The sequence below is a fragment of the Salminus brasiliensis genome, chromosome 21, assembly GCF_030463535.1.
Source record: "Salminus brasiliensis chromosome 21, fSalBra1.hap2, whole genome shotgun sequence".
NCBI classification, from domain to species: Eukaryota; Metazoa; Chordata; class Actinopteri; order Characiformes; family Bryconidae; genus Salminus; species Salminus brasiliensis.
Window position 1 is genome coordinate 29,411,522 of NC_132898.1, and position 27,879 is coordinate 29,439,400.

The 27,879-nt window shown below is 43.1% G+C and overlaps 1 protein-coding gene across 1 annotated transcript; it reads left to right on the plus strand.

Moving 5' to 3' along the window:
* The first annotated feature begins 2,270 nt into the window (after window positions 1-2,270).
* LOC140543176 (dysbindin-like) lies at window positions 2,271-26,495 on the plus strand. The gene is made up of 4 exons (XM_072666208.1): window positions 2,271-2,569; window positions 23,674-23,823; window positions 25,103-25,246; window positions 25,689-26,495. Exons 1-4 carry the CDS (start codon window positions 2,527-2,529, stop codon window positions 25,955-25,957), a joined length of 606 nt encoding a protein of 201 aa, XP_072522309.1. The 5' UTR covers window positions 2,271-2,526; the 3' UTR covers window positions 25,958-26,495.
* Window positions 26,496-27,879: the final 1,384 nt, after the last annotated feature.

Consider the following 27,879-nt stretch of genomic DNA (forward strand, 5'->3'; position numbering starts at 1 on the left):
GGTGCTACATGTGAAAAACAGACATATATTAATAGAGGCTCCATGATGCCCGCAAATCATATATCATATCCTGGTATATCGGGCGAGGGAGACAGAGCGAGTGAGTGACAAGAGTGTAACACATAGAGCATCCTGATTGGTCTGTCCTTATCCACAGTAGACTCTGTGGGCGGGATTTACACTTGATCTCTCTCTCCTTTATAGTACATTAGTTCGGCAGCTCTGTGGCAAAGAGCGCCAAAAACACACAGGATGTAAAAAGGCACGTACCCCTGCCTGTACAGCCCATGGTGGCCCTGTACCGCTTAGTGAGTGTGAGACATGATGAGGTTCACAGGTTTACAGGTGTCAATCTTTTATTGGTATGACTAAAGGTATATATACTAGCTGTGAGCTGTGCTGCTCTGTTGATGGCCTTCATGATGAGACTGAATTCCTGTTGTAAAGCCTTAAAATGAGAAACACGCTGCACGCTCCTGCGTATATATACAGTCATTCTGAAGAGAAATACTGGAGTAAACTAGACATGCAATTAGAAATTCAACAAATGATAGGAATCACTGTGAAGGTCAGGTCAGTTGGCAGCACTTTACTGTACACAAATCCAGGTGATGGGTACAGTCATATCAGGGCCTGCACACTGTCACGAATCCTGTGAGACCCTGAGCTGACTTGTGGGAGCTACACTCAGTAGTAACAGTACTGTAGCTGTTGCACTACCCACAACACCAACCTACTGACTGAATGACTGACTGACTGACTCCATCTCTTACATGCACGCAATCACTGCCATGTTGATCTAACTATCTGGATGATCAGTATTATGACTGGTACATTTCAATGGCCTCAGTTTTCCCATTTTACATTTTGCAAAGATTCCATACATGTGATTGTTGCGGGTTAAGGTGCTTGATTTTACAGTGGTTTTTATCTATAATTGCAGTATTTTTTTGGGATTGGGGAGCACAAAGAAGATGGAAGTATCTGGGATGATTTTGAGCCTGATATACTGTTTAACGTATGTTGACTAGAGCTGTAGCCAGATCATAGACGATTCTGGGCCAAATTCAGCCCAGGGTCAGTCATGTTACAGTGTACTACCACTATGTCCTGGGGTCGTGAGTTCAAATGAAGGTAAGAGAGCACAGTCAGTTATGCTCTCTCAGACTCCGGCCACTGATGGCATAGGTAAGAGGCCACTGATGGCAAGCCATGCCGCTTTGCCATCAGTGGCCGGAGTTTGAGAGAGCATAACTGGCTGTGCTCTCTCTGGGTGGGTGGATGGCTCTTATAGTGCCATCTTTCCTCCGAGCATGTTGACAGCAGTTTGAAAAGAGGTGATGGCTGGCTTTGCGTGTATCAGAGGAGACTTGTGTTAGTTGACAAGTAGACAGGTGGGTTGATTGGTAGTCCCAAATTTGGAGGAAAAAGGGGGGAAAAATGGCCCAAATTTAGCAGCCTCATAAAGCCTGTAATGGGATTTGAACTCTGCTGCCCTGCTGTAAGCAGCCATGACTGTGTCTCAGCACCCAGATTCGCACTGCAGTCATTTCAACTGTATGAATGCCAGATAAAAGTATATATTTGTGCCAGAACTGGGCCATTTTTATTATTGAAAAATCTAAACTTTTACATAAAGAAAGCCGGGGTCAGAGTGCTGCATCAGTCATGCCATAGCTCCACTGGAGCAGAGAGGGTACTTAAGGGCCTTGCTCAAGGGCTCAGCAATTGCAGTTTAGAAAAAGCGGGTATTGAACCCACAACCATGTTAAAAATAAATAAATAAATAAATAAACAATATTAATTTTAGTGCTTATTTAAAATGCTGTTTTATAATATGTATATATATATATTATAAAATATATATATATATTTTTTTTATATGTTAGAAAGACTTTCCTATATTTTAGATTAAAATGAATCAATGAATAATAAATAATTATAAAATACTCAATGAATAATCAAACATGTAAACATAATAAGCACCAAACATCCATTACAGAAAGAGCGAGAGTAAGAGGGAGCAAGAGAGAGCGCTAGAGATATAAGAGAGAGAGAGAGAGAGAGAGAGAGAGAGAGAGAGAGAGCACATGCTTCAGTTTACAAACTTACTCCCTCCTTTCTTGTTATGTAATCCCACCCCCCTCTGCCTCACACATGGTAGTGTCCTGGCTGTGAGTGAGCTCCCCCCCATGTGTAAGCAGATGGTACGACCCACTGGCCTAAACCCTCACTCCTCAGTCTGCTCAAGTTAAGAGTCAGTGTGTGTGTGTGTGTGAGTGACACTGAGGAGAAGGCTAGTCAAGCTGGGTTAAAGTGACTGTATCAGAAAGAGAGAGAGAGGGAGGGCTACAAGAGGGACGGACAGACAGACAATGTGTTGTGCTGGACTTGCTGCTGATGCCGTGCTGGTGGAGAGTGTGTAACTGAGGATCCAGCCCAGTGTGGGGTTTCTTGACCATCTTACCGCCTGTGTGTGTGTGTGTGTGTATGTGAGTGAGTGTGTGATCTGGAGCCACAGAAATCATGAGCTCTAAAGGCACAAACCTGCACAACAAACGGCTACCATGTGAGTACCAAGCTGACCTGTTTACCTTTCAGCTGACAACATCCTTACTGGTCATTTGCAACAAGTGCTTAATTCTGACCGGCGCGTGTCCACCAGCCCCAAAGGGCTGAGGTGAACATGATTGAACTCTTTTATGATGTTTATTTGTTCATTAGAAGTGTAACATTTCCTTTGACTCTACATTCTTAGAAATATAGGTACTACAAAGGGTTCTTTGAGTAATGTCATAAAGAACCTTAACATCTAATCTTTCAGCCTCCCAGAGGTTCTTCACATGTATCCTGTTTACAAAAATGATTCTTTATAGAACCAAAAGTGTTCATCACTTAAAGACCTTTAATTTTGAAGAGTGTTTAAGTTCTCCAGGCCTGCCTGAGAACAAATCTAGAGATGTTTGGAGATCATTTATGGTTTCATTTATCATATTAAATCTAATCATTTGGGCGGGGCTGCTGATTTGTTTGGGAGAATTAAAAAAAAAATTAATAATAATAATAATTTGGGACCAAAATATAAAATGACATGCAATGGATGGATATTAAAGGGTGCTGTCAGACCTTTATCAGACAACATAATTATGCGGCATCTTCATACTAAAATTGATTGGATATGACAGACTTCAATATGTAAACATACTAAATAAACTTTTTGATAACAAGGGACATTAAATTGCCCTATAAACGTTAGCGTCTTACAGAGAACTGATGTACGAACATAAGGAAATTATATATATATATATATATATGATATTTAATTCAGTGGTTATGTGGTTATATTGTACTATGCTGAATATTAAATGCTCTTGTACAAGTTAAGACTGCTGAATGCTGAATATTCAGTACCAAATATCAATAGACAGAATCAAAATGACATTATGCAGCATTAAAATTTGCACACCAAGCAGAATGCAATGTAATGAATGACTGTATGGTAGTATAAACAGTAGAGAATTAAGCATACCGTAGCTGGAGAGGGACTAATGATTGTGCATGGTGAATGGAGATATGCTGTATATGAGCTGGTATATTTAATATGTGGTGTTGCTCTTTTTTTTTCAACATTCTGGAGATACAATGTCCAAACTGCATCAACAAATGCTTGATTTTATATAGTCATTTGTATTTAAATAGCACTAAATAAATATATAGATTAATTACAAACATTCACAGCATTTCACAGAGGAATATAAGCAAAACTGTAGGAGTGAGAAATGATGATTTCTGAGGATCTGCAAGCTAAAGCAATTGCTTTTCAGCATGTATTAAAAGGTGCAGTCAGGGATTTCAAGGCAACTCGTTCTTTAAAGGAATGGTTCACCAAAAATTATTATGTAGACTTTGATTTCTCCACCTATTCCTAATGTAACGTTTGTTTCTTTAACTTTGCACTGGAGCTACGAGGCTAATGCAGCTAATCAATAATTAAAGTCGCCTAAAATCTTTTTCATAGTAATGAGTAAAATGGTAAGTTTGATTTTAATGTTGGAGAACATTTGCACACAATGTCCTCCTCAAATCCATCAACTATGCTTAAATGCTAATAATCAGCACTTAAAAATGTAAACAGCTCGAAGTGATGTTTACTTTTATGCTGTTTGTAAACAAAGGGATGAAAAGCTCAACCACTTTGTCCCTACAATATGGTAAAACGTCAGTTTCCACAAAATTAAGCATATAGAAAAGCAGTTTTTACAGTTATACCATGCGATTCTGTGGCTTTACAAATTCCTCATTGTACCTTTAACTGTGGCATAGCGTATAATTGTTTCCCAGGGCCTCCTAATTCCCTTCCTTATTTGGAATCTTGCCTCCTCAGTCCATTTCTGAGTCTTCTGGCTTGCAGTTCAGATGGCTTGATGCTATCGCTAGAAAACTGATAGTGTGGATCAGGTCAGTGCTTGTTTGCTGGTGTTTCCAAAGGTGGCGTATGCAAGGGTAGCACCATATTAGGTCCGGAACTTATCTTATGATGGCCTCAAAGGATTTGCAGAGACTAAGGGAGTCTGACTCAAGCCCTAAAGCTGCTCTTGCTGCTGCAGCTTCACCGCCTCAGCTAAACAAACCCTGGCAAGGAACAGGCCGGAGTTCTTGAATGTCTTTCCAGGTTCTTCCGGAGCTATTCCGAAGTCTAGATTCCTTCAGTCTGGAAGGTGAAGCTCTGAATGTTAATAAGGGAGGCTGAGTGGTCATTGGGAGTGTTGGGGGAATTTGGAGGGTGTAAGTGTACTCATGGGTGGTGTGGGATTGTCTGGGGTTTTTGTGTGTGTGTGTGTGTGTGTGTGTGTGTGTGTTAAATGTAATAGAGCGGTTAATGTGATGTAAGAGACATATAGAGAAATCTGACACTAAGCAAAAGTATGATTAGGGGGGAAAAAAGGGTTTAGGAGTTTATGTAAAGAACACCTTCCCAACTGTTAAGCATGGGGGTGGATAGATCATGCTGTTGGGATTGTGTTGCAGCCAGTGGCACAGGAAGAATTTCACTGGTAGAGGAAAGAATGAAGTCAATGAAATACCAGTAAACAAATATTATGATACGAATATAAGTGTGAATATGATGAGTATTAATGAGTATTGTGCCATTGCTTTGAACATGGCTCAGCCAATCAAATTCTAGAACCCGAAATAGGTTTTAAAGGAGCTCTTTTTGGCTGGAATCTAGGCTCAGGTTCTCTAAAGGTGCCTGTTGGACAGTGCAGGGACACTGTAAAGCTGTTTCTACACCATGTTTCCCCTTTCCCTTTCTCTTTCTCTCTCTTTCTCACTCACACATGTGTTGAGTAATTAGACCAAAAATCAGATTGGTCACAGGATGACTAATCACACTTTTTTTCCTTGGGATTTTTGGGCTAAAGACTCACTGTGACCTAAATTAAATAAGTGCCGTGTCTGGCTGAAGGGATGCATTCACCAGCTGCCCCGGGAACCCTTGGCCAGGCCCCAGTGGTGTGATCCTCATCCTCAGAAATGTTTATCCTGCAGGGAAGGATGGTGTTTCACTTGACAAGGGTCACATCACACTAGCCAGACTGCTCGAAAGAGAGAGTTCGAGACCTGGAGTACATTGAATGCCTCTCTGGTTGATTTTGTTACTGTGCCTTTAAGACCTTTATGACCTTTGTTCTGATTGGCTGCAATGTGTTGGGCCTCATTTGAAAAACGGTCTGGTTGAGGTCCAGTTCAGAAGGAGCAACCTTCGGGTCCCAAGTCTGCTTCTCTAACCTTTAGGCCTTGGCTGCCCCTTAAGGTTAGAGAAGCAGGCTTGGGACCTGAAAGGTGGGGGCGGGTGGTGGAGATAGGCAGGTTTTAAGGGCCTGTGACTGACAGGGGCCCTAAAAATATATTAGTTGAGTATTTTGACAGAAGTTTTGAGTTGTGGGGCCCAGTGTAATATTTTCTCATGGGGCCCAGAATCCCTGGCAGCGCCACTGACTGTTCGCTTAAGAATCGTTTAGCCTCCACATACACAAAGGCAATGCAGGCCCTGTTTGTGTTTCATAAACTGGCCCTAAGCCCCAAGTGTTCCTCAGTAAAGTATCTGTTTGTGAATTTATGAGCGCTAGATTGCTTACTGCGGTCTCCTGCCTCTTTGTCTGCCGTCACATTTGTAAATAGTGGTTCTCTCTGCACTCAGGAGTGCTGGCCTGCTCTCTGCTGTGGCAGGTCTGGGTGCCAGCACTAAATAAGGCAGGCTGAGGAAGTGGCCGGTAAGCTGCTCTTGTCCTCTCATGATAAATCTCTCTGATGGAGATCCCGGAGGAACTGAGCTGTGAATCAGAATCTCTCCAGATGACCCTGACGTTCTACAACACTCGCAGCTCGGAGGACAAAATGGTCACTGTCAGCCAGGATCATTTTAGTTAGTTTGAGCTGTTTGGGCCACTTTTTATCCTTATTCGCTTCATTGGAGATGCTTTGGAGACGCTCAATCCACAGAAAGATGGAAAGGCTTGGCTCATCAGCCCGCCTTGTATTTGTTACGCTGTTCAAACCATTTAAACCATTAACAGAGTTGACATTGTAGCAAATCTCCATGTGCTAACCTCCTGATTGCACAAGGCACATCTGAAGACAGATTTTTTGGGATTTTCAACACATTATTGTTTATTAAAATTTTATGAGAGATTCCCTCAATTTTACAACGAAGGGTTTCAACAATAATTAAATAAAAGATACTGCTGGCGTATCCTCTTTTATACAGAATAGCGAGATTAGAAGTTTGACATCTTCCATGTTTCCTGCAAGAGGAAGTTATATATATATATAATATACACACATTTTTTTTAACAAATATTATATCTGAGCTGCCACAGTTCACTAAAACATGGAGACAGACATAAATAGATATTTAATTACTTTACATTATACTAGAAATATAAATCTGAATGTTTAAATCAGGAGGTAAAGACAGTCAGTAATGTCAATAATGGTTGTCTAGTTAATATTCTGTTACATTGTGCCTAAGATTTACACAAAAATGTATTAATATTATAATTTAAAAATGATTCAATAAAGATTTTTTTAAGAAACATTACAAAAGATTTATCAGAGAGGTGTGAATTGTGCCCCAAATTCTAAAATATTCATAAACACATATTAAGACTCAAAAAAATGTATATGATCATGCCTATTAAGTGGAAACCCAATGTTAAAATGACCTAAATATGACGTGGAAATGACCTAGGTGTACAACCACTGTGAGCTCGTCACTTAGACCATCGGCCAATGTCACGTAATTTCACAGTCTATTCAACTGACCTCTGCCCCCTCAGATGCTGCAAGTATAGCAATGAAGTACCTTAAACACCAACCAAGTATCTCCAACCTTTCGGTGTCAGTCCTCTTCACTAACACACTCACACACATATCGTCAGGTAAACGCACTCAAATACTCAGTATAAGGTAAACGTCTGAAGAAGTCACGAAAAGTCAAGTTTCCTTTATGTAGCAGTAACGTGTGATGTGGTGGCGTGTGATGTGGTGGTGTGATAGTGTGGTGTGATGCCGTGACTATTTGTCAGCACTGGTCTTCATACAGTTAAATTAGGATCACTATGGGCAGTTTAATTTTACGCTGTGGTTTTTAGTTGACATTTCTAATTTAAATAAATAAATAAATAAATAAATCCAGTACATTAAAAGGCATTAAAAGCAGAGAGAGAGAAAAAAAACTTCTAATATTTCAAATGTAAGTTTAAGATCTAAAGTTAAATTATTATTATTATTATTATTATTTTATTATGTTTTTTTTAATCATAAAAATGTAATGTAAAAATTGTGCATTTACATTTAAATTTACAGCAATAGGTTGATGCTCTTATCCAACTGAATTAACTGAAGTGCAACTGCGCTCTCTCTCTCTCTCTCTCTCTCTCTCTCTCTCTCTCTGAGTCTCTCTCTCTGAGTCTCTCTCTGAGTCTCTGCATTTCCCCATATAACCGGGTTGTAGTCCTGTGACCCAGACGACACTGTTTCAGAGTCAGCTGTTCAGCATATGACTGCAGTTTGACCAGCACTCTAGAGTTTACGGTCTACTGCCCATCATGCTGCTGCTCACCATGATGTGGCAGACTGTACGGTATCATGTGTTTGTACACTTTATGTCCAAATGTTTGTGGACACCCCTCCTAATGAATGTATTCAGCTAGCCACTTTAAGTTGCACCCATTGCTGATGTGCACAGATGTGCAAATGCACACACTCATACTCATACAGCTTGTCTAGTCTCCATAGAGAAGTCTTGCCAGAACAATAGGACTCTCTGGAGCAGAGAAACATGAACCTTGAGCTGTGAAATTCTTCTCACACCATTGCTTGTCCAAAATCTAGTAGAAAGCCTTCTTCCCTGGACAGTAGAGACAGTTACTCCAACCAAAGCAGGATAATGTTTTTTTTTTTTAATGGGCTTAATTTTGGAAGGGACAATAAATGCATAAATGAACTAATGAGGTGTCCCAATACTTTTGTCCATACATTATATCATGTATGCTGTTATATGAGCAGTTAGAGAACACTGTCATACACTCTTTGGCCACAAAAGCACTAATCTGGCTCATGGTCATATGTGGGTACAATGTCGTATGTAGGTGATTCTAATATTGTGGTGTTTGAAGCTTTGAAGCCCTGAAAACGAGCATATTCCTACTGTAATGCTAACTGCGTTAGTTCACCATGATGATCTCAGTTGGAAACTTCTCATGGCCCTGATCTGTCGTTCCTATGAAAAATGGCCTTTGGGTCCCTAATTGTTCCCTCTAATTGTTCATGATTCTCAAGTTCCCAGCGTCTGTCCGCTTATAGGATGTCTGGAATCGGGGTTGACCTATTAAAGGCCTCACATTAAAGGGCTCTATTGAGGGAGATGAGAGGGTTAACAATGAAGGCATTGTAGAGTAGATAGAGGCTCTGATGATGCTAGGCTGTGCTTCACCCCGTTTCCAGCTCACACGTAAACACATGCTCGCAGATGCACCAGCTCACACACTGCCGCCATTAATAATTCATTGTTGGGAGTCCTGCCCAAACATGATGGTCCTGTGTTTAAGGTGGAGGGGCTTCAAGATGGATGTTGCTGCTGCTGTTTGCAGTGATGTGACATGCTTTTGTCCATTTGTATAGGTGGATCAAGCAGTCAGAAACCACATAAACAAGCCTGTTTGATGACTTGACTTGATGTGGTTAGAGGCAAATGACTCGGGCGGGCAGTTTGCAGCATGCTAATTGTCGGGTTTTTCCCTTTTGCTGCTCGTTCATTGTGAACCTTTAGTGACATTAGAGTTAGAACAATCTTGTTCTGACCTTTATAGTCGATTGGCCAAGATGCACTAGTTGGCCAAAAGTATTGGGACACCTACTCATTCATGGTTTCTTCTAAAATTCAGGGTATTAAAAAAAACAAACAAAAACATTGATGCTGCTTTTGTTGGAGAAACTGTCTCTTTTTTTACTAGAGCATTGCTGTAAAGGTTTGATTGCATTCAGCGACAAGAGCATAAATGAGGTCAGGAGGTTGGAAGAGAAGAGCACCACCCTACCCTACATTATACCCCTCTAGCCCATGCCTGACATTGGGCATGGTGCCAATAGGTGCATGTTGATCTGCTTCAGAGAGTCCTACTCTAATGGCAGTACCTCTTTACAAGGACTAGACGTGTTGTACATGTGGGTCAGCAATGGGTGCAAATTAAAGTTTAGAAGCTAAATGCATTCATTAGAAGGGTTGTCCACAAACTTTTGAAAAGCATGTCAGAATGGACAACACGCCCAACTTTCAGGTAGAGCTTAAGAGCTAAAGAAGGCAGCAGCAAAAGGCCACGTCCCAGCTTTCTGCCAAGAACAGAAAGCTGAGGCTGCAGTGGGCACAGGACCACCAAGACTGGAGAACCATAGACTGAACCATAGAGGCACAAACATGATAGGGTCAAAGTCTATACATTTTTGACCAGGCTATTCATCTTTATTGATTTATTGTTTGCAAATGCATAAAATAACATAAGCTATATTTAAAAGCTGAAGGGTATAAAAGAGTTATTTGCTCATACTGAGAAGGAATACATGGGCATTTCAGGGTGCATTTTAAATATATTGCCATTTCAAATGTATTTCATACAATTGCAGTACATATAGGGAAAAATACTATTTTAATGTATTTTAAAATGATATTTTACATATTGTTTTTCTGTATTGGTAGCTGAGTTCATCATTGAATGATCAGTTATTTATTGGAATAATCAGTAGATCATTAGGCTGTTAAAATAGTCGTTTGTTGCAGCTCTAGTCTGCTTCACGAATCCATTAACCCAACCTGCCTTGCGTCAACAGTCCAGGCTGGTGGAGGTGGTGTGATGGCATGGGGAATGTTTTCTTCACACACTCTGGGACTGTTAATACCAATCGATCATGGCCTGAATGCCACAGCCTACTTGAGTATTGTTGCCGACCATGTTCTTTCCTTAACGGCTGCTGTTTATCCATCTCCATGAGTTACCTCCAGCATGATGATGCACCATGCCGCAAGAGCAAAACCCGTCTTAAACTGATTTCAATGAATGACAATGAATTCAGTGTTCTTCAGTGGCCTCCCCAGTCACCAGCTCCGAATCCAATAGAACAAGATTCACAGCATGAAGGATCTTCAGAAAAACCTGCAGGAATTGCAGGAATCTGACAACATGAACCAGAATCTTGAAGGAATGTTTCCAACATCTTGTGGAATCCAGGCAGAGACGGCCCAAGGCATACTCATATGCGTCGGCTTTGGACCCCAACACCACCAGGGGGGCCCCAAAAGCACCAAAATATCATGATAATAAAATTAATTAAATAAAATTTTATATATATATATATATATATATATATATATATATATATATATATATATATATATATATATATATATAATAGCATTGAATAATAAAACGAAATAGTATTACACAGGTAAAAGCATTTTTTAAATATGAATATATTTTGATAGGTGGTGCACCAACACCAGGTTAATCAATTCCTGCTGTTGGCTGCTGTTGGGCAAATGCAGATATGCGCTGCTTGGGTGGTGGATAAAGGCCCAGGTGCTTCAGCGTATTGCACAATATCTCTCTCCCTATGGAATGATGAAGCAACTGCTGCTGCGGTGGTGGTATAGGGGGCCCCAAATGAAAATCTGTTTAGGGCCCCATAAAGGCCTGGGCTGTGCCTGAATGTATGCCACAAAGACCACAAAGCTGTTTCACGAGTAGAGGAAGGTCCTTCCCAGTATTAGAAGAGTATTAGTGTAGTTACTGTAGTTTCTTTTTATTATTATTATTATTATTATTATTAGGTGCTGGTGTGTCATACAGTGTCAGAGATCACATGATGTGGTTTGAGGCATTTTCACTATGAGAAAACAGGCCAGACCTTCTACAGCCAGGCGTCTCCCTGTTTTTCTTTCTTTTCGTCTCTCTCGCTAATCATATGTAAACGCACACACCTCTTCTTGCGCTCAGCAGAGCTGGATGACATCATGTCTAAGTTATACTCTCTCCCTTTGGAATCTGGTGGTGTTATCCTTCACCTCCCGCACCCTTTCCAGTAAGTCAGTGCAGCCCTGAGCCTCCCTGTATTCGGTTACTGGAAGCGCTTTACTTTGGCCAGCCTTTAAACTGTGGGAATTGGCTCATGGTCACAGTTGCTGTAACGAGATTCAGGGCGAAGTGTTGGTGTCAGGAGAGGAAAGAGGAAAAAAAGGCCTCTATATATATAAATATATATGCCCTGCTGTTGTGGTTGTACAACGGATGCTGTGCTGTTGTGGGTCTGGCAGGAAAAGACTAGAGGAAAATGACCTTTGTATGTTGCGCGCTCTTGTACCGCCTCTTCACTCTGCTATTGAGCATGTTCTCTAGCTCTCATGAAATATGTATGGCAGTCTGTCAGTGGCAACAATCAGACAGAGGGAAAGAGCTCCTGGGAAGTGCAATGAAAGTGGAAGCTTATTTACCTGTAATGGAGGAATACAAGTCATACTTGTTAGCATTCTCCAGTGTCTGCCCTGGATCTGGCATGCATGATTCATTAGCTTAATTAGCATGAGCTAAAACAGCTGAGCCAGAGTTGGAGGAAATTGTGGACTGTGAAGTTCTGTGGTCCTCCAGGACTGGACCTGTATTGCCCCTGTGTTGAACCCTTATTGATCTGAGGCCAGTTCTAGTATCTTACTCGTTTTTTCCAAATTGCTACAACCAATGGTTCCTGTTCCTAGCTGCTTTCAGATGGTCTTAGTTGGTCTTGGATGGTCAAGGTGGTTGAAAAGATGTCCAGCTAGGTGGAAACATTGGCTTATGTTTTCATTTGAGTTAAATGGGCTAGCTGGTCCATATACTGGTCATACCAGTTTGATCAAGCTGAACTGGCGTGGTCAGGCTGAGTCATGCTGGTGGACTAGCTTGGTCAGGTTCATCATGCTGGTAGATCGGCTGCTAAATCTGGGTGTCCAGCTTAACCAGCTTGAGTTGCCCAGGCTCCAACTGGTTCCAGCTGGTTAGCTACATAAGCCTCGTAGCTCCAGAACCTCAGACAGCGTATATGTCTTGTCTAGTCGGCTACATGTGCATTTTTAAAACTATTGCTTAAGAGGGTTCGATTTAGGAACTAAAGACCTCATGGAAGTTCTTCTGTCTGAGAGACAGAAAGAGGCCATCCTGATGCGGCATGACAGTGAATGTCAGCGCTGGCCGTCTGGTCTGAACGGCTGGAGATGAAACGCTGAGTTGTGACCTCTTAGGCCTGGGCCCTCTGACATCACTGGATGGAGACTGATGATGACAAAACGCAGATGACACAATGGGGCTGGGGAAGTGGCGATGGATGGTCCAGTCATATTTAATCTCAGCTTTTTCAATCTTATGTAAGAGGTGTAAAAATGTACATGTGAATATTAGCTTTCACATAAAAAATCCACTATGAAAGATCTGGAGCTTTTCTGACCCAGTCGTCTAGCCATCACAGTTTGGCTCTTCTCAAAAAGTGGTTTACAATCTTGCTTGCCCATTTTTATTGACTCTTCACTTGCTGCTTATATATATCTATATAAGCAATCCCAGCCCTGAGATCATGCCTTCACCGGAGATCTGAGCCAAAATAGTTTTCGACGCTTTTCATGACTGTCCAAGACATTTGCACTGAACTGCATGTAGATCAAATGTCTCCTAGTCTTCATACCAGAATAATTGCTCTGGCCTTTCCACCCTTAAATTCCTCCACACACAGTCCAGAAACCATCCTAATGTTTGGTTACATGGTCAAATACAACTGCATTCCTATGAAAGCCTCTGGAATGTCAATTTTTCTCCACCACCTCACTTCTTTACCACTGACTCCAGCCCAGTCTGGTCAGGAAGAGCCTGTGGGAGTGTTGTTATTGTGGCTCATCAGCAGAAGGAACCAGCTCTCTCTGTCAGTGACCCATGGTCACCCAATTTTGACCAATCAGTCAGCTTGTTGGGAGGAGGCAGTCAATAAGTTGTGTGGCCCCTGGGGTTTAAAGCTGGGTTTGGATCTTCTCACTGGCCTGGAACACTTGTTTCCTGTGTGCTGTTCTCAAATGGCTCGGCCATGGACGTCAGTGTTTATTCTCAGAGAGACAAAAGTAGATGTATCTCTATTGGCCTATTTTTTTTAGCCTCTGGTGAATGTCACGCTTGAGAATATGGAAGGCCGAATGGAAAAAAGGGCAAATGGGGAAAGGACGAGTGAGAAAAGCAAACAGGTTGCCAAGGTACTGTCATTATGGCTGTGTCTTCATCAATGGGGAGCTAAATTAAAGTAAGAAAGGACATTTTCATTGCCCTGGTGCAGTGATGGGCCTCGTTTTAAAGAGGGTGTGTCATGGAAAAGTGAATCTTCTCGACTTTTATTTAAATATTGTAATGCATGAAGGCATTAACATAAGGCCATCCATTCAAACTACAGGCCATTTTTTTTGTAATGGGGAGGAGGCAGTCTGTAGGTATTGTAGTTGAAATTGTGGGTAGAAAGATGTTTACATTGTCTCCAAAGTATCCCGACATAACAAAGGAGTGGCGAAAGCAGATTCCTTGGGTTTTTAAGCAACATGGAAAATACTGCTCCTTACATTTCAGCCTGGGCTACTTTATGAACAAGCTGCAATGCAGGTCAGCCAGTCAGAACTTTGATTTACAAGGAGAATTTTTGCATATATTGCGCTTCATCATTAAGTTAATGGGGCTCCCAGGGGCTCTTAGTGTACATGTACAAATCTGTATGCCACCAGTAATACACATGTATCCTCTTTATGTGGATTGGGTGGTCCATGCTTACGTCAGAATAACACTGACCAATCACAAGGCTAACCTGGCTTGGCCCTCTGTTTGAGTCTGAGCAACCTGGTGAGCTAAAGCTTGAGGGGTGACTGGGAGAGCCGCTGTCCTATGTATCGTTGTCCCTTCTGTCCAGCGTTTTGAGTGTTCAGCGCTCAGAGTTTTCTATTTCAACTTTGCCGAACGCTTCACTTAACACCCAAGGTTAGTATTCTACAAAAAAAATGATAATAATATAATATGTCCCAGGGGCTTTAAATGCCCTTGGTAAAAGGAATCTAGTATTTTTTTTGCAAGCTAAAGCCACAGGTTTGGGTTTGTTGGGGTGGGCGTGTACGGGTGTAGTGCCATGTCCGGCAGCCTGGCCCAAAAGCGTCTGTAATCCGTCTTCTAGTCCGATGCCAGCCCTGCTGAGGGAGAGAAAGGAAGAGGAAGAGGAAGAGAAAGAGAGCACTGCCCTCTCCACTGGAAATGTCAAGTCGAGCCTCCTGGACAATCTGCTTTTCTTCCGCTACATTCAGACTTTCAGTCTTACTCCCTCCCTCCTCATCCTCTTTAGACTGAATGAATACACTGTGACTTATTGAGCTAGAGAGAGTGCTGGTCTAAGAACAGTTGTTTGTCACATCCTAATGAGCAAGCGAGCGGATGAGTTAGAAAGTGAGTGTGAGAAAGAGAGCACTAAGGCTAAAGAGTAAGTCTATAAACTTAAAGGGCCCATATTGAGGAACCTCTACATTTTTTGGAACAGTCCCTGTTACAAGACATGTACAAACCCACTCTGAGCCAATGGAACCCACTTAGCCCACGTTTCACCCATGTGAGCCCCACATGAGCATGTCAGCTGGGAAAGGGTCTTTTGGGATGATGCAGTTAAAGAACCACTGGTTTCCTAATCTGACTTTTAAAGGATGGTTCCTGAAGGTAAACATTAGTTTATAAAGAAGCCAAATCAGTGTGCAGAACCTTTCTAAAGAAGAACCTCCAGATAATGTAATGATGTCCTAGGACTGTGTGTCCAAGCCAAGAACTATTTAGGAATGTGTGTGTGTGTGTGTGTGTGTGTGTGTGTGTGTGTGTGTGTGTGTGTGAGCGAGAGAATGACTGAGTGTGTGAGAGAAAGGAGAAAGCTGATCTCATCCTCATGTGCCTGTTTAGGAAATAATTCGTCAGGCTACGGCAAAGCACTGAGGTCATCGAACTGTAGCCCAATTGATCAATGGATCAATCAATCAGAAGGGTTAGAAAGCAGCAGATCAATAAGAGAGTCCATCATCATATTGTTTACAGTAAGACCCCGTCTCAGGGCCTCTAAAAGTAGACCCTCGAAAGTCTAATCGGATTGGCTCTTGGTAGCGAAAGCCACCAGAAATGCGCTGTAGTAGTGTTGCGCGTATGCGTCCGAGAAATGAACATCAGCAGCCTTGATGTGTGATGCAAGTGACTTGATGTCATCATTAATCAGATCCCCGCTGTCTGTAAGGCCGCCCAGAGGTGAGGGACGCCGTCCTTTCTTACATAATCCGTGGACAGGAGCGGGGCATCAAACAAGCCAAGCCTGCCAGCTTGTAGCACGTGGGCGAGAGCCTCCGACCTGGGCAAATGCCACAGCAGCGGGTGGCCGAGCTTCAGTGCCTGGATGCCTTAGCAGACCATGGAGGAGTCAAAGCAGTGTTTTAGCTTAAAGACTGAACATGCACAGATTTCTTCCCAAACGTCTCCCTGAGAAGTTGCTGAAGTTTGCTTCTTTGGTTTTTCTACTGGAGCTATGCGGCTAACGAGCTAAGAGGTAGCGAGTGAAGGCCTAAGTTGTAGGACTGTGGCAGTGTGAGGGTAGGAGGAAGTTCTCAAGATCTCAAGATCTCAAAATCTTAAAATCAAGCAACTATTGATGTACATTAATATATAAACATTTCTATATATTAAAAGACATAACTTTAACAAAACTAATAAACAGCCTTATTCAGTAACATTAGCAGCACCTGCCTAATATTGAGTAGTATATCTGTTAGCTACTTTACTAAATACACAACCTAAGCTCGAGATTTGGCTTTTAGGCAACACTTATACTAGCATACTACGGCCTTTCCCGAATATTGCCTGTAAGACTTGCTTAAATTGCATAACATTACCATATACTGAGTCAGAGAGTCTAGGCTAGTGATGACCCCAGTTTCCCCTGAACACAAATCCACAGAAGTCTTTGCAGTGGGATGAGGGAAAAACGGTGGAAATGAAATTTAGGCCCAAACCATTGCTTGGCTTCCTAACTTGAGAGCTGAGGACAGGAGAGAATCTGCTGTGAAAGCACCCGACTTGTCCCTGGAGTCAGACGTTTAACCTTAAGTTTGTTCAAAGGTAAAAAGCCCTGACCCTACTTCCCCTTCCTGGCCTGCTGCGCAGCCACAAGAGCGGTTAGCCCCGTTGAGCAGGGTGCCAGAGTCAGAGTAAAACACTGGAAAGGAAGAAGGGTAGAAAGCAGCAGCCAGGCCATTGGGGTCTTATTTGTGCGTGTGTGTGGTCCCTGACTGAGCAGTGTGTCATTCACTGATGGTGAAGGCAGAAAAGAACAGTACACACACTCGCACATACAGTACAGAGTGCACCCAGCCCCTTCTGTTATGCAACCTTCAATTCTTGGTCATATCATGTCTTCAAGACTGGACTGCTTTAATGCCCCCCCTACTCGGTCTCTTACGTAAAGCACTGCTGCCAGGAGACTGCTCCTTTAATATATCATGCGGGAGACGGTCAGTGTTAGGAGAGGCACTCTCAAAAGGTCAGACTGAGCAGTGATGATCTCACATTTAGAGCCCTGTTGAACTTCTCCTAACAATACCGCTGATCCAGGGTTAGCTTTGGGCGCCACACTTTACTAAACAATTCCACGGGCAGGAGCGAGCTGATCCTATATCAGCCTTCTTACGCTGAAAGGCTTACCAAATATGGGCTGTAAGCACCAAGCTGGGCTTTTTTTGGCAACACTACACTAGAATTCTATTAGTAGCACTCCCAATAGGCCTTAGCATGTGCGCTTATTTTGACAGCCTTCGTTGCACTGCATAGCTCACGCATGTAGCATACCATGAAGTGAAAATGGCGATCTGCTGCGTATATAAGGATAAGGGACATGTGGCATATCGTCCTAAAGCCTTAATCAACGCTTACTTCACCCAGAAACGCTAAAGCTAGTCCGTACTTATGCTAGCTGGCCTCAACTGGCATGTATTCATTGTTTGCTACTGCACATCAGTACTGCACAAAGGACTGCTAATTAGAGGTTAGAGCTTCGGTTTAGGCTTCTAGGCAACACTGATCTACTGGAATACTGCTGTCATTCCCCAACACATCCCGAAGGTACTGGATGGAGCAGCAAGCATCATTCCAGAGAATAGAGTCCCACTGCACCACAGCTCAATGCTGAGGGGCTTTATACCCCTCTGGCCCACGCCTGGCATTAGGCAGCAGGGTACGTCAATATGTCTCTCAATGAGGACTAGACACACTCTGTGTGTGTGTGTGTGTGTGTGTGTGTGTGTGTGTATTTGCAGATCTGTGTCAGGAATGGGTGCAACCAAAAGTAGCTGAATGCATTCATTAGAAGGAGTGTCCACAAACATTTGGACATGTAGTGTAAGTTATCCTAAAAGATGGTCAGTCTGACTCTAGCTCTTTTTTTTTTTCCCTCCCCTTTTCTTGGACAGTATTAGCATATGGTGAGTCAGCAGGGCAAGCTTTTCCTCACACCACAGCATTTCAGCAGCTCAAAGTCTCTGATCCCTCTGTGGTGCTGTCATCCAGAGACTTCAGCACATGCGCGCACACACACACACACACACACACACACACACACACACACACACTATAATATGAGTTTTATCCTAAGTCTTATTCTAAACTTAGCCCTAGGTAATAGCATATACACTCTAAGCAGAAAGGGTTCTAGATAGTACTAAAAAGGGTCCTTTGACTTGTTATGATGTAACTGTAATGGTGGAACCCTTTTTGGTGCTATATAACCATATAACCATCTACAGGGGGTTATAACCAGGGCCGGTGTTCTATATAGAATACTGCGTGTGCATAAGGTTGTTATAAAATGATATATTTTACATTATTTTATTTTTTGATTTATCTTTATATAGATTTTTTTTTCTCAATTGCCCAATTTGGTTCTGCCAATGAACCCACCCATTCCTAGCTCCCCCTAACACTACAAGGGTAAGGACTTAACACATGTCTCCTCTGATACATGCAAAGCCAGCCACCACCTCTTTTCCAACTTTCCTTTCGGCAGCCGACACGCTCGGAGGAAAGAGCCGGGTCCCTGGCTCCCCCACACCAGCTAACAGACGCCTGTGCCGGCCAACATCGCTTCAGTGTGTATTACTGGAGAGTAAGTCACAGCGACAGCTTCGGCCTCTGGCTGCCTCACAGTCCTGAAACACCAGCAGAGTTCCTGACCGTTCCTGACCTGCCTCTGAGAGCACACACACAACACTGCTGTTGTGGAGGCCTGTCTGCCCATTGGACAAGTCATGCTTTTCAGGAGAGTGAAGCGTCACCTACCCATTCTGGCTGCCGATGGCAAAGCGCCATGACTCGGGATTCAAACTCACGACCCCTGGTGCGATGGTTGCAGCGGATTGGACTGCTGAGCCACTCTGAGCCCCTATTTTAATATTATTATTATATTTTAGTTGATTAGTTGTTTTAGGTTGGTGTATCTAGAGAATTTGTTCTTATTCTTTTGGCAGGCAATGCAGATTTAGCCAAATATTTGGTCTGAATAAAATGCAGCTCTGGTGAAGCATTAAAACTTGGCCCTCTAGCAAAAACCTAGCCCTTATCTTCAGCTTTCCCAGTCCAGGCGGCTATCGTACTGCCAGGATGAGAGTCGTCCTGAGGCCTGCAGTCCGTGTGTATAGCTGGAGAGTGAGTCACAGCGACAGCTCCGGCCTCTGGCTGCCTCACAGTCCTGTAACACCAGACGAGTTACTGACCGTTCCTGACCTGCCTCAGAGAGCACACACACAGCACGCTGTTGTGGAGGCCTGCCTGGCAAATGGACAAGTCATGCTTTTCTGGAGAGTGAAACAAAAAGCAGTATTTCTGAAACCGTAGTCATCACATATTCATCATTTCTCTACTTTAGTCACTCCATTATCATCATACCACCCCTACTGAGGCCAAGTAGAAGCAACCCCTCCGAAACTGCAGTTCTGCTCTGTGGCTTTATAGTATAGTATAGTATAGTATAGTATAGTGTGTGTGTGTGTGTGTGTGTGTGTGTGTGTGATCAGCTTTTCCAGCACTGCCCAGATAATCTTTACATTATTCCTAATTTAGACATCAGCTTAGAAGAGCCAATCCAATTAGGCCAATCTCTGCCTGTGCGTTCTAACTGTGGCTTATTCCCGGGACGCTGGTTGTGTGCAGCTCGATGTATTGACAGGCACTAAAAGGCAGGCCGGAGTATTCTGTGACACTTTACAGCTTGGTGTTTTTTCAGTTGGGATGGACTGTGGCAGCAGGACGGATCCCTGTATGGGCTCGGCTCAAGGACGCAGAAACCCTACTGTCTGAGTTCTAAACTACAGCAGCTTCTGTTTCACTCTCATAACATCACTCTCCCTGAGAGAACCTCAGGGAGAGAAACTGCAAGCTTTCCTTCATATTATCTGCACATTTTACGAAGAATTGACCAGCAGATGTTCTGTATTATATTTTTGGAAATTAAGAAAAATAAACTAATAAACACATTTCAAAACATTTCAGTCTATATATGAGAACTAAGGTACAGAAACCGTCCCTGTAGAGAAGTACTGCCGATAGAATAGGACCCTCTAGAGCAAATAAACATGAACCTATTGGCACCATGCTGCCTAATGCCAGGTGTGGGCTACTGGAGAGGGGTATAAAGCCCCTCTGCTTTGAGCTGTGGAGCAGTGTGTTCTCTGGAATGATTGTTGGTGCTGTAGCCAATACTTCTGGGATGAGCTGGGGAGTTGGGGTGGTGATCATCCACCATCCTGACCTCACTTACCCTCTTGTCGCTAAACACAATCAAATCCTCACAACAATGCTCCTCTAAAATCTAGTAGAAAGCCTTCTTCACTGGACAGTAGAGACAGTTACTTCAACAAAAGCTGATTTTTTTTTTTAAACCCTTGATTTCAGAAGGAACCATGAATAAGCAGGTGTCCCAATACTTTTGTCCACAAAGAGTGGGAGTTTGTTTGCATATATCATTTTAAATTCAAGCAACTCATTTACATCCTCTCTGCGGATGGCCTGAAGCCACAGATCTCTCATCCTGCTGTGCTTTGCTCTTTAAGGAAGTAAAGAAGATTCTACAGAAACCTCATATATTTAAAATGGCAGCTTTACAGAAGATGGAGCATTTCTATTGGTGTATGCATCATGAAATTCTGACAGCATGTTGGGTACAATTATGTCAAAAAGTGAAAAATGGCAATATACCAGTATTCACATACCTAGATAACATGCCCATGTTGAGCCTGTATGGTTAGCTCCACTGGAAACCAGAAAGTGTTGATCATGGGTTCCATGTTGGATGGGTTGGATGCCCACCAGGGTCCCACCAGGTCAATAATGAGACCAGGAAGGGTTAATCATGAAACCCATCTGGGTTGTACACTGCACATGGGGCCTAGATGGGACCTATGTGCGATTAGGATGGGCTTTAACAACGGTCCCAGTAACAACACCTGGACATACCCATGCCCACCTGGAACCCACCTAGCCTACGTTCCACCCATGTTGGCTGGGTAGGGACCTTGATTGTAAGTCATAGTAGCATATTGGGTCAAGCCTATTGGTCCATTCATCATGAAATTCAGACCGGATGTTAAGGACAACTGTCAGATTCACATTATGTCAAAAAAGCCTTAGTTTTGGTGACATGACAAAAACAATGAGCTAGATGGGGCTTTTCTAAATGGGGCCTTTAAATGTTCATTCTCCATAAACTCTGAGTCTCTTACACCACTGATGACCTCTGAAGAAAAAAAGCCCAAGTACTTGACCTTAATAATGGTTCCTAACTATTACATCAGTGCTAGCATGATCTCTTTTGCCATTACGGTGAAGTACGACAAGAACCCTTCATGATGACTGCATGTTCCTCTGAGTGATGACTGGGGTTTCTCTTTTTGGATAGGGATTTTCAGACATCATAACTGTCAGGTTATAGTGAAGGATGAGTCATATACTCCTAATCTAGAGGCTTTGTCTCATGTGCCATCACACTTTTAACGGCCTCCATAAATAGCTGAGTGGCCAAGGTCTTGCGTGCTCAGGCAGGGGGTCAGACCGCACGTCTGACTAATGGATGGCGCGTAGACGAGCAGCAGACAAGTGGCTATAGCTTCAATGGTGAAGTGTATTCTCTGATAACGCCGTTTAAGAGCCATACTGACACAAGCGTTGACGCACACAGGCATGCAAGGAGAAAGGCATGCATGCATATGCAAGCGTACTAGCACACACCCACACATCATATTATGTACTCCATTTTCTGTGCTCTACTTAAGAGCTTAAATCCATTAACTGATGGGTGTATATGTGAGACGCGCTCAGACCGAACACGGTGTATGTCATTAACAAAGCCTAAAGGTGTGCTTATCTTATCTGTAGCATGCGGTTTATTACCACAGGATTTTTTTTACGTGTCTCTCTATATTGCCACTCTTAAATCAAGGTTTCTTTAGTAAAGGCTATGGTTCTATGAAGAACCATGATCACTCCATAAACCATTGGGGTGCTTAAATGGTTTCATGCCTGGTAAAAGAGTCTAACATAGCTGTTGCACAAAACCACACCCATCTCCAAACCAGCAACGTTACAGAAAGACAAAAAAACCCCAATAAAAGCCATTTTGGAGCATTTCTATTGGTCCATTCATCATGATATGATGACATCAGGTCAAGATCAACTGCCAGATCAGCAAAAATTGCGGAGTTTTAGCAGGACGGCTTCTAAAATAATGGCTGTAGACAGCACAACGGTAAACCCATTGACTCGATGTTGTTGAGCAAACCTACACCCTATTCAGACAGCATTAGTTTTACATGGGGTATAAGTGATTGAGATGGGAGTGGCTGCTCGACTTGCGCACTGCCGTCACCTCCAACAAACGTGATGGCAACCAATCTTTATACTGTGCCGCCCTTATTATTGTATTGTATTACTGTGCTGTATTGTGTAACTGCTACTGGCTTCTAAATTTCCTTCAGGACCAATAAAGTATCTATCTAATCTATCTGTAATAATAATATTTTACTGTTACTGCAAATTAGCAGCTCATCAGTTCATAACACATACGTAGGCTATAGGCTACACTACACAATGACTTCCAGCAGCGTTGCGCCTCTGAGGAGTCCTTTGGTTCGTCTTTTGGATTTGACTGAGGTATCTTTGCCAGTCATGGCGAAACCAAATACCTCCTTGATCTCTTACTGATCTCTGTAACCTTGGCACTATTTACAGTGGAATAAAGGTTTGAATTAGAGCCAACTTTTTTTAGTTTTTATTTTAGCTGCTTTTAGCTGTAACATCTTACACTTATCAGTTCAAATAAGTCTGCTGCAGTTGTGTTTTGTGGTGAGCACTGAGCCCACTGACGTCTATTCCAAGTGTGTTTTGAGTCACAGAGAAAGTTAGAAGTGGCCTGTTGAGGTTAGAAGTACGCCTTTAATTCAAAATTGGTCGAGAGATCTGAGCCGGTAATACACACTGTGGCGTCGGTAGGCCTCTTCTCTTCTCATTTTTCCTTCCCTTTGTGGCTCCCCTCTTTAGGCTATTACAGTGGCCCTGATGGGGAGAGTAAATGTGATTGCCCTCAGAGCCCAATGAGATTAGCTGAGGGAGAATTGACAGATGCTGTGATTGAACTGCAGGCTTTGACAGATTTACAGCAATATGAGACGAGCCGGTGGACTGGGAGTAGTTGCTAGCTTGCTACATACCTACCTACCTACCTGTGTGTTCTCCCTCTGTTCAACTGTTTTCCACCCACAACATGTGGAGCACCACTCTAGATGGAGAACCTTTCTGTTGGAATAAGGTTTATATAGTGACTGGAGCACCAAACTAAGCATCCTCAACTGCAAAGCAGCTACAGTGGGTAACTGTTGCTCCCTGGTGGTGGTTCTTGTATTTGCTGCCCTCCACATTTAACATGCATGCTCAACAGACAGTCCAGTACAGAGTACTGAGCAGTAGAGAAACCCTATAGGAAGTAAATGTGTTTGCTTTCTGTTGCCAGCGGAAACGGAGCACGCTCAGAGGGTCCCGGACATGGACGCGGCCCAGCAGCTGAAGCTGAGAGAGAGACAGCGCTTCTTTGAGGAGGTCTTCCAGCATGATGTGGATGTGTACCTCTCCTCGGCTCATCTGCAGATCGATTACAAGAGACGTGAGTAGAGCGTGTGTTACATGGGGACAGTGCTGGGTGTGCATTAAAGGGCCCATGAAAGATATTACACTGGTCCCCACGACTCAAGACATTCTGCTAAAATAATCTTAGGGCCCATTTTTAATTCATCATGCTGTGATGTCTCCACCATGAACACATTTACATACACTGTATGGACAAATGTTTTGGGACACATCTCTTATTCAGTAAATTGAGGTGTTTCATTCAGTCCTATTGCCCCAGGTGTATAAAATCAAGCCCCTAGCCATACAGTCTGCCTTTACACACATTACTGAAAGAATGGGTGGTCCTAAAGAGCTCAACTGGTGAAATTTCCTCCCTCCTAGATCTTTCACCACCAGCTGTGAGTGGTATTATTGAAAAGTTTAGGAAGCACAGAGAGCAGCTCAACCAGCAAGCGCTAGACCACGTAAAGTTACAGAGTGGGGTCAGGGCCGAGTGCTGAGCTCAAAGCATAGTGCAGAAAAGTCTCCAACGCTCTGCTGACTCAATAACCGCAGAGCTCCAAGCTCCATATTAATGCCTATGGATTTAGGATGGGATGACATAAAGCTCATGTACTTGTCCCAATACTTTTGCCCAAATAGTGTGAGACAACTCGTTCAGCATGCCCATTCATGTTCATAAATGACCTCTAAACACAAAGGGGTCTATACAATGCTTATCAAGAGTTATTTGACTAAGCACCCAAATAGTTATTTGAGTTGTCCTTGTTCTGTATAGAGCCTTTGTCTTTACTAAAGAACCACTGAGGAACCCTTTCTTTGCAGTGTTGTCACCGCACACAGTCCACCCATCCAAAATAAGAGGCAGTTTGATGGATTTTAGCCGAAACGTAATAGTCTAAGTTTGGCCTGTACTGCTTTTCTGATTGGCTGCCCTGTATTGTGGCTGTTTAATTCTAAGGAATAAGGTTGGGTTGGAAATGGTGATAGAAAAAAAATAATGATGGCTGTTTTGGCGCCTAACATGCGTAACAAGTGGAAGGTGGTTAGTGTAGTGGTTAGCAACCACTCTGGCAGAATAGGGTTCGATTCCCTGGTTGGACAGACTACCACACGAGTTCTTTGGCAAAACTCCCAACACTAGATTCTCCTGTCTGTGAAACGTGATTCAACTCGAAGTCGCCAAATTTGCAAATACTCCAAATACACAGAACCCTAATCCTGGTCCAAATCTTAATCCCAGCACTGTTTGAACATCTGTCAATAATCTATAAAGACTGTATTGAGTCCCCTTTCCCCCTCATGTCCCTTAGCTCCAATGGGCAGCATCTCTTCCATGGAGGTGAATGTGGACATGCTGGAGCAGATGGAATTGATGGACATCTCGGATCAGGAGGCTCTGGACGTGTTCCTGGGCACAAGCGGAGAGGACGACGCGGTCTCCTCTCCACTACCAGGTACTGTAGCAGTGTGTCGTTTATTACAGCTTATAACTTGATGTTTGTGGGCAGCTTTGCACTGGTGCTACTGTACGAGGCTAATGTAGCTAACGATGGAATAGAAGCTTTCACATTAGCGATTAGCACAATGCAAACTGCATCTCTGAAATTGCCTCGATTTGGTAAGTAATGTTAAATAGACTTATTATGTGGTTCATGGCACTCTATGACACACTCATCTGTACAATGTAGAAGAAAGACCATCGCGTAACAGTAGTAGTAGTCACTTTGGGGTCTGTCTTGTCCTGTTTTGGGCCGAACTTGCCACCAAACGTGTCTCGGCTGATCGACTTAATTTAAGGGATGGGTAATATAGCAAGAAATTCATTTTGTCATTAGACGACTGTGGTTTTGATGCTCTCCTGGTAAAATATCGGAATCTGTGATTTCTGCTCTCCAGCTCTAGACTGCAGTGCCAACGACAACGACGAGGAAATATCCCTGAGAGTTCCAGATAGCTGCGAGATCAAATCACGGATGTCCTCCACCTCGTCTAACTCCACCTCCGACAGTCAGGCCACCAACGAGGATGGAGCTGAAACCCCTGTCGTCCAATCAGACGACGAGGACGTTCAAGACGAGGACGTTCGAGACGATGACGGCCTTTTGGTAACGGCAACAGCCCCAACTGATGGTGCTGGAGAAGACCCGTCTGAGCTGTCGGTGTAAAAAGCCTGGTCAGATCTCCTAACATGACGTTTCTCTGTTGATAAGGACTTTTTCTGGTGGGTTGACCGGTTCTGACCATGTACCGACAGCCTACCAAAGACTGTAAAGGACTCTTCCATGCACATGATTCTTTCTCTTCAAGAACTGTCCACCTTCATCTGAACTGCTGCTGTAGATTATACGGCTTCTAGAGGGTTGCAGACCTAGCATGTTCCGTCTTTTTGATTTGCATTGCCTCATTAATGACTGTGTGATGGGCAGATGTCATGAATATAGAGAAGTGTCATTAAACACCTCGTTTATTAATATCGTTGCCAATGTTAAAAAGTGTACGATGTCTGCAGATTGGTGCTGCTCAGTTAGGACAGCGCTACCATTTGGTGCGTTAGTTGTTCATACGCCGTTTACGTCCACAGTCTAACTTTCTATGCTGTCACCTTTCTCACAATGTTTATTTTTTGGGTGTGTCTTAAAGCCGTCTTCCCTCTGCTCTCCGCAATACCTTATATTTTGCTATTAAAATAAAGCCAAATGTCAACTTTGGAGTATTTCTGCTGAGTAAAAGATGCATAAGCAGTCTACGATAAGTAGAGATACAAGATATACAAGCTAGCAGTTGGTGCTACAGCCTGTCGTTTGAGGCCCGACAGTCACCAAGTGGTCACTTTATGCTAATGCATTAAACAGAAATACATCTGCCCAGAAATAAAGATTTGGACAACGCAGCAGCGTCCAGCAGTCCAAGTCCAGCAGTTCAACAGTCCAAGCTCGTCTACATGGATGCTATGTTGTTTTTCTTACCTTCAGATGTTTCTTAAAATTGAAGAGGAGTTTTTGGAAGCCAAGTGATGCTGGGAGGCTGGGAGGCAATTTCCATTAGTGAACCTCGTTTTTACAGCAGGCCAAGGCTCAAGATTCTCCACTGGGGGTGGGGGGGGTGGGTTACTCTACTTGCTCTGTGTCATTCAAAAAAAAAAAAGAAAGGTCACGAAGAACATCAACAGTGTCTCACAAAGGCCGGTTCTCACTCTGGGTTCTTGTGTCTTGTAAAACATCATCAGTTGCAGCTCCAGTACTGCAGTACTGCTCCATTCAAAAGCTCACATCTAACCAAGTACAGTCCGATCACCCGGATGTGTTCTTGTTTCTTGTTCCGCCCGTGCTATCCAGGATCCATCAGACGTTGCTTGTGTGGACTTGGCACAGCCAAATATCCCAGAAAGCATCACTCACCTCGCTGCTGTTCCAATTGCAAAACTACAGTCGAACTTGCCAGGCCAGCACTACCAATTACACCAGTCTGAACTTGGTGAACTTTGTATTGGGAATCCCCCAAACGCTTGCTCACTCCGAAACAAACATGGATGGATTGAAGTTGCTGAAAGATCTTCACTTTTCAACCAAATTTAGACATAGAGGGACGTTGTTTTCTAGACATGTTTTCAACAACCTGAAAAAAGCCACTTTTCAACCAAATATCAAAGTTGCAAAGTCGACTTTTCAGCTATTTTTTTATTTCTGCTTGAAATAACTTACAGGCTTAATAGGCTTACAGTCACTGTTGTTTATATACTGATTACATTACCAGCGTTACATATAGCTTTACTAGTCAACCCTGGCCAATTTTTGCGAAAAAAAAAAAATACTGCATAATCTTCCTTTTGCGAAATGTGGACCACGCTCACTTGGCTGCGGCAAGAAAGCAGTTCTGGGGGCCTTGCCAGGCAGAGGCTGAGCATAAATAGCATAAATAGTATTGGACTGTTGGGAGAAGCAGGGGTGGTGGTGGGGTGCGAATTCTCGGCATGAGAAGTAGAGGGGAGAGCAGCGTTATTTTTGGGGGGGCGTAGTAATGGAGAGGAGGAGTTTGGGCGTGGTCTTTTAGGCTAAACGTTCAGGTCTTAATTAACAACATTTCCTCA

Coding starts and splice junctions, on each gene's coding strand:
- LOC140543176 (XM_072666208.1), top strand. CDS start 2,527: ATGAGCTCTAAAGGCACAAACCTGCACAACAAACGGCTACCAT. Junction 2,570..23,673: donor GCACAACAAACGGCTACCAT/GTGAGTACCAAG, acceptor TTCTGTTGCCAG/CGGAAACGGAGCACGCTCAG. Junction 25,247..25,688: donor GGTCTCCTCTCCACTACCAG/GTACTGTAGCAG, acceptor TCTGCTCTCCAG/CTCTAGACTGCAGTGCCAAC.